Source organism: Mytilus trossulus, chromosome 12 (genome assembly GCF_036588685.1).
Source record: "Mytilus trossulus isolate FHL-02 chromosome 12, PNRI_Mtr1.1.1.hap1, whole genome shotgun sequence".
Taxonomy (NCBI): Eukaryota; Metazoa; Mollusca; class Bivalvia; order Mytilida; family Mytilidae; genus Mytilus; species Mytilus trossulus.
Genome location: NC_086384.1, coordinates 33,780,508 through 33,788,088, shown reverse-complemented (window position 1 = coordinate 33,788,088; position 7,581 = coordinate 33,780,508). Strand labels below are relative to the sequence as shown.

The 7,581-nt window shown below is 30.9% G+C and overlaps 1 protein-coding gene across 1 annotated transcript; it reads left to right on the top strand.

Moving 5' to 3' along the window:
- Positions 1-1,815: 1,815 nt before the first annotated feature.
- Positions 1,816-6,749, top strand: LOC134692384 (uncharacterized). The gene is made up of 3 exons (XM_063552832.1): positions 1,816-1,858; positions 4,396-4,490; positions 5,049-6,749. The coding sequence occupies exons 1-3, from the start codon at positions 1,816-1,818 to the stop codon at positions 6,090-6,092; spliced, it is 1,182 nt and encodes a 393-aa protein (XP_063408902.1). The 3' UTR covers positions 6,093-6,749.
- Positions 6,750-7,581: the final 832 nt, after the last annotated feature.

Genomic DNA, 7,581 nt, shown 5'->3' with positions numbered 1-7,581 from the left:
TGTAAATAGTTATCAAAAGTACCAGGATTATAATTTCAACCTTCACCACCATTGTTGGTATTCACATTTCAGACAAACATGATTCAAAATAAACAAAGCAAAACTTGTCCGTAAAGCTGCATGGAAAACTCAAAATAAAAAAAAGTATTAAGATCAGCAGGAGCATCATTTACATGAGTTGACATCTCAATTGGTGGTCAAACTTTTAAATGGGCAGACATAAGAAAGAAAACAGGACCATCAAACAAAAATTAAAATACAATGAGATGCTAAACATTTACAAAATAGTTAAAAACTGAAATAAAAACCTCTCCCCATCCACATATCGATAACGTAATCATATTTTCTACTCTTTTACTGTAAACAAATCTGTATGTATATATAGATACGATTGTTGGCTGACATGTGATCAATTCATTTATCAGACAAAATACACATACTGATAACATCGTGATTAAAGACAATTTTAAATATTGTGTGGGGTTTTTTGTCAACATTTTCCGTCCGGCATTTGTTACTAAAAATAGATACCAAGGTAGGGTATGAATTTTTAAAAAAGCACGTATTAACAAAACGCTTATGAAACAAATCCATTTAAGATACGTTGATTGAAGTATGTCTTTATTTTATCAACATTAAGTACACTTTATCTATCATGCATGACATTTGTACATGTAATAGTGCTTTTACTACGCAATATTAACTTTGATTAATACTTGTGATGGACGTAACTCTTTTCAAACAAATATTTATAAATAAGGCACTGAATTAAACCGAATCGAAATTGTCTGATACATTGCTGATATAAACCTTGGAGATACATTTCTTGAGTATTGTACATTAACTCATTATAGACACCAGGACTAAATTTATTATATACGCAGGACTCGCGTTTTTTCTTCAAAAGACTTATCAGTGACGCTCGAATCCAAAAAAGTTAAAAAGGCCAATTAAAGTAAAAAGTTGAAGAGCATTGAGGACAAAAATGTCTAAAAGTAAATACTGCTAAGGTAATCTATGCCTGAGGTAAAAAAGCCTTAGTTTTTCAAACAAATCATGTGAAAGTCTCCTTACATGACTGAGCGAACATGCAGACGAAAAGACACCTGGAATTTCTTGTCCCCTTCAAAGCATTGTGTGGGAATCAATGAATCTGTTATTATAACGTGCTTCACAGTTATCAATCACCTCAGTTAAGTGTAGGCAAAAACTGACACACATTTTACAATCAGTGGAATTGATATAATTCTTGCAAAATGTTTACCAATTTATGTATCATGTTTGTATTAGCAATTTCTTTAAAAAAAAAAGCGCCTATTCGACAAAAAAATATTACCTTGAAAATGTAAATTTATTGAAAATTACACTGTTATACTGCTCTCACGTGAACAGTTTTTGTCACATTTTTATAAAAATTATATTCAGCAGTTTATTTCAACCATTTTTTAAAAATCAGTGTCGATCAACTATTGCTGATTGAGTTATGCTCCTTTGAAATATAAAATAATACGGATAGTTGCGTCGTATGCACCAACCCACCTACATTCCTGTAAGATACTTGTAAAGATTTTCAAAGAACAAAACAATGTTTTAACCTTCTCTTATTTAGCTTGGCCCGTTAAGTGTGTGCATTTTAGGGGGTTTCGGAACTGTTCTTTAATTAGATAGAATTCAAGTATTTTAATGGGAATTCTAGTAGGCAAAACAAGGAACACTACAACTTTGTGATAAGAGATATCGATGATTTTTTGCAGCCTGTTTATGCAGAATCGTTCATGGTCCCTTTTAAGTTGATGGGACTAGCTATTGGTAGGAATGGCGCTAACATTGAAAAATCCAGAAATATTAAAGGAGTGCAGTCTGTTTTTTTTGCCTTGATTTTGTTGATTTTGCCTTTTGATTTTGGATTTTCCTTTTGAATTTTCCTCGGAGTTCGGTATTTTTGTGTTTTTACTTTTTAGAATCAAGAAAAAGGCAGATGAATACAGATTTACAATAACTGGCGAGGTAAAGAACTGGATTTGTATTTCATTATTTATTATTATCCAGAACGTCTCGGACTTTTGAACACTTGACTTGTAAAGTACTAAATTAGACGCAATGCTTCTCTTAAGATTAAAGACTATTAAACATTACACTTTATAATCAATTATTTTTGCAATGTATTGCTAAATATATATGTAAACCACTTATGTAAACATTTTTTTCCCACCAAATTGTCTGTCAAATTCTTCTTTTTTTAGTCATATAAGGCAGTAAACGAAGCTAGATGTTTATTGGAATTTAAGCAAAAGGCTTACACAATACCACAATTTGTAGCAGGTAATGATTTATAACATGTATAAGTTACTGTTCAAAATTAACGGTGAAAGTTTACTAGGAGTCAACAGTGTACTATGATTATACATTTGTTTGCTGGACACAACACATCCGGTATATTGAATAGTAGATATCTGTGCATGAGTTTGATATAAGATAATCATATTCTAAATTACAGTAAGAAGTGTGGTGGTGGTCATGATGTCTGATTAAAAGTTTATGGTTCTATCCTTTATATGCCCTTGCCGTAGTGTTACCTTTGTCCGTCTTTTATCTTTCCGTCTCGAACATATCCAAAATTGTTTTTATCAACGCTCATCACCCTAAAAAGGCAGATCAAGTTCGCAATTTTGTTGCGTCACTTTTACTGTATAAAAAGTTGTACCCCTTTATATACATAAAAATAGATAAACATTTTGTTTCTTAGCCAAACATTTGAAATCCAAAAATGTTTAAGTACCAAAACCGAAAAAATAGCCAATCGTCTAAAGCCAACTTTGCCAAAGGGAATTGAAACCTTTGTTTCTTAATAATTTCAAAATTTATAAACCATTTATAGACAATGTTAGTAAATAGATATAGGAAGATGTAGTGTGAGTGCCAATGAGACAACTCTCCATCCAAATAACAATTTAAAAAAAGTAAACTATTATAGGTCAATGCACGGCTTTCAACACGGAGCATATGCTCACACCGAACAAGCTATAAAGGACCCCAACATTACTAGTGTGTAACCATTCAAACGGGAAAACCAACGGTTTAATCTATATAAAAAAAGAAAAGAAACGAGAAACACGTATAAATTACATAAACAAACGACAACTATATATACTGTACATCAGATTCCAGTTTGTTAAGGTTGCTCGCGGCTCTAAATCAAATTATTTATTTAATATAGGATCTCGCTATATTTTTCTATAAATGAACTTTATCTTATACCTAATAGAAAAATGAAACAAAAAATGGGGTCACCGTTCATTTACGCCCCAAATCTTTTTTTCGAAAGAAGCATACATTTTTGATAGTGTCCTTTTTTTCTGTTGAACTAATAGGAGAAAAAGCGGAAATATTGAAATAATAAAAGAACTAAATTACAGAAACTGCTGAAATTTTACAATTATTTAGTTCATGTTCAGCGTATTCGAAAACAACAATGAAAAATATAGGTCACCGATGAGTTTAAAAAGATATTTCAATTTTAATGCCAAAAAAAGGCATTTTTGCACTAAAGGAAGACAATTTGGAGCTTTTTCAATGATATCTACATTTTAAAAGTCGCTTGGGCCAACAGGTATTAATTTTTTGGAATATTATTTGTACCATATGATAAAGTAACAACTTCTAAAGGTATTGAATAAAATTTGTAATGAAAAATAAATGTTTAAATTTTTCCTGAAAATCTTAAACCCGGGAGCCTCCTCAGTTTCTATCAATACCAAGGTACTGACTATTGAGCTGATGATACCCTAGGAGACTGATAGTCCATCAGCAGAGGTATCGACCCAGTGATGTAAACAAAAATTGAAAACAACACGTTAAATAATTTCTTGCGTCGGTCATCGATATAGCTACCAAATTTGATTTGCATTAAAATCTTTATTTGGTTTTGCTAACCAAATATTTTAATGCAAAGACTGATTATTATTTTCATTCGCTCATGCTATCATTTATGTGCAACTGAATTGATAGGAATGTGCTCCGGTCACTTAACACAAAAGGTTGATAGAGTAGAACAACAATACGAGATGGTAGTTATATATCAAATCTCTGTATGTAATCTATATTTCACAATATGAATTGTTTTGTGGATACATAATACATTTTTCTTATTGAAGATTTGAATTGACCTTTAAATCGTTTATGTACACACATATATTAGCTTTTGTAATATGTTATGAAAAGAAATGTTCCAACAATTGTGTTTCCTTTTTTTTTAAATATTAATCCAGTTATGACGAGCTAACAAAATGTTATCAAAACAAAGAAAAAACTTAAAATTATTGCACCTGCTTTGCAAAACAAATCCAAATTATCAAATATGTTAAAAATCTAAATTTTATTTTAATTTTATTTTAGGTAGAGTAATTGGAAAGCATAGACATGAAATTAAGGAAGTTAAAGATAAATCCTTAGTGAAGAACATTACAATAGATAATAAAAAAGATATTGCTGTAAGATTATATTAATCTATAATATGCAAAGTATTAAGAGGTACAACTACAGACAATTTTGTCTTATTGGTCTTAAGGTAACATGCTCACAGCTAGCGATAAGGTATTTGGTACTTCATTGCTTAGCGTAGTTCATTTTATTGAATATCAAAGAGTTGATAGCTTTCACTCAAAATCATGTTTCTGGATAGGATGACATATCTTTATCTAGTCTGCTACCATCTGAACTAAAACATATGTTATATTTTCCATTGCGAATTAAACTTTAACCCATTGTCATCATATCAGTTCATTCTTAATACAAGCTTATTCCTTATGGCTATAACCTTATAGCCCAACAAAGCATGTTAAAGTTAAACACAAAAAGAGTATGCCAGCACGTCTTTTAAAACTATCTTCCCTTAAATTGGTATGCCATCTGTGGCACAAGCTCAGAGCTTGCTTTGAGCATCCTCTTTTAAGATATTTAAATGTTTCATGCATAATAATGCGTCAAGAACTTATGGCATTTATGAAGTTTTTTATTTAAGTCTACAAAATATATCTTTTTAATTTTAGCGTACCAACAAAAGAAATCAAAGACGTAATGAATTCAATGCAGACAAAATGAAATTACTATCTAATAGCGGAGAAGGAAAATCATTTAAAGGAACGTATAATGTGCATAGACTTCAAAGACAAGATAAAAAAACATCTGTTTCAAAAACTCTAAATGATAATTTTTGGATGTTTTTTCTCGAAAACAAGACGTTTAGGAGAACAGATTATGATAAAATGCAAAAACAAAAGCAGCGTGCTCTTCAAAAGTTGAGTAGGTATGATGTGAAAATTCAGCATCAAGATCAAAGAAAATTGAGTAAGCGAGAACTTGCTGTTGACTTTCAATTGCACTGGTGTGACATTATTCACTCGGTTCCTTCATTCACGGAGAAAAAACAATGCCAATATCACCAAAAGGACTCTAAAAAGAAAATGGTAAAAACAAATGTAAAAAGTTACAATATTGAAACATCTCACGGACCAATAAACCTCACAAAAGCACGATATCATGACAATTGTCTTGGTAAATATATTGAGGCAGCCATTAAAAATAGAGGTTTGGAAGGAGCATTGAAGGTTGCTTCTTGGACAGACTGTGATGAGGACAGAGGAACTAGGATTAGAATGAAAATTCCCGAGTTTTTAAATGAGAAAGGAAAAATTTCTCGAAAAAAATCCAGAGGAAATAAAAGCAACAAAAGGAATAAACAAAAGTTCCTAGCGCCTAAACAGAAAAAGGTCAAAGCAAAAGTTAAAAATAACACGGTCGAAACTAATCACAGAAAAACAAAAATCATAAATGCAAGATGTCGTGGTAAATATATTGAGGCAGCAACGAAATCTCAAGGTTGGAATAGAGCGTTTATGGTTGGTACTTCATCAGACTGCGAAGATTACAGAGTATCTTGTTTTAGCTGGGATTCTCATATGAATACAAATGAGAAAGGAGACATGTGTTTCGAAAAAAATATAGAAAATGAAGGCAAAAGAGAAGATGAACAATTTTGGATAGAGCCTCAAGAGACAAAAGACACATGGGAAGAGTGGGATTCGGATGAATAGTCAAGTATAAATACATATTAAGAGCAGTTTAAAATAGGTGAAACCAATGTCAGAAGTAATTCATGTAATTGTGTATCTAATAGTCCAACTTTCCAACTATTACCAGTTCATGATGAAACATTTGCATATAACATTGGTAGTATAATAGAGACTAGAACTTCAAATCATCAAAACCAGGCATCATCAGTTGAGGATAGTGTTTAGGCTTAGGAAAAAAGGAGCATGTATAACATCTATACCACAGTTAATAGAATTTTCAATGATGGCATTTATCAATCAAATATTTCAATGTGTTCATATTATGATGTTAGTTGTAGGTTACATGTGTTAAAGAGTGTTGCATTTTTTGGTTATTTGTGATATTTTGATTTGTAAATAGTAATATTTGGGAAAAAAATGTCTGAAACAGTTTATGGTAATTCAACATTAATACGGATACTAATTATGTTGACACAAAGTACAAATTTGAGCTTGCCTTATGTTGTTGAATTCATTTAATTTTTCAAGCAATAGGTAGTCAGAAAAGAAAAACAGGAGTAAAGCAATACAAAGCAATTTTTGTTGACACATTTGATACTTCTGTATGAAAAAAAAATGAAAAAAATACTGGTATTCATCAAATTAGGACACTGGCAATGCATGTTATGACGAAACTTTTCTTTTAATATTTACATATATATGTACCTTGTATAATTATATTGAATGTTAATGTAAAGGAATAGAAAACAATCAATATCATTCTTCAATAAATGCAGAAAAAAACTTTTCGTCGAGTTGTAGTCTGGTGAACATCCCTCCTGTATTTATCTATCTTATGTGTTAAACAATTGTATTAAAAAACTATATGCTAGGAAGAATTAAATACCAGAATAAATCAAAGTGGAACGTTCATTATATTATGAAACGCCATATGCATTGACTTGCATTGTATAGTTACATGACGCCTGGGCTTATCATAGATCTCAGGCTTTAAATTTTGAACATTGATGGGACGCTCTGTCGTAGATTATATGTATGTACCATACGAGGATATAGAATATGTACATAGTTTTAGTGTTTTAACCATGTCCAAATGTATAAATGAAATTAATTACATGCCTGAAAAAATCCCAGATCATTCACTGCTACTTTGTGATTTAATTATCGGATGCAAATATGACTCTAATACGACAAATTACGATATTAACTCGGATGATCAAAACAAGAAATTTAAAGTGACAAATCTACCAAACGATTTTATGAGTAGAGATGAAATAGTTACAAAAGTCAATGAAGCTATCATGAATATTGAAAATTCAATCCGAATTACTGAAAATGTTCAAACTGCGTATGATGAATTTCAAATGTTGATACACGGGGAAATGGAAAACAAATTACCCAAGAAAACTTTTAATAACGGAATAAGTAAACATAAAAAACATTATATAAACCATATTGGAATGCTGATTTAACGAATCATTTGAACAAGGCTTGTGAAGCTGAAAAAAGA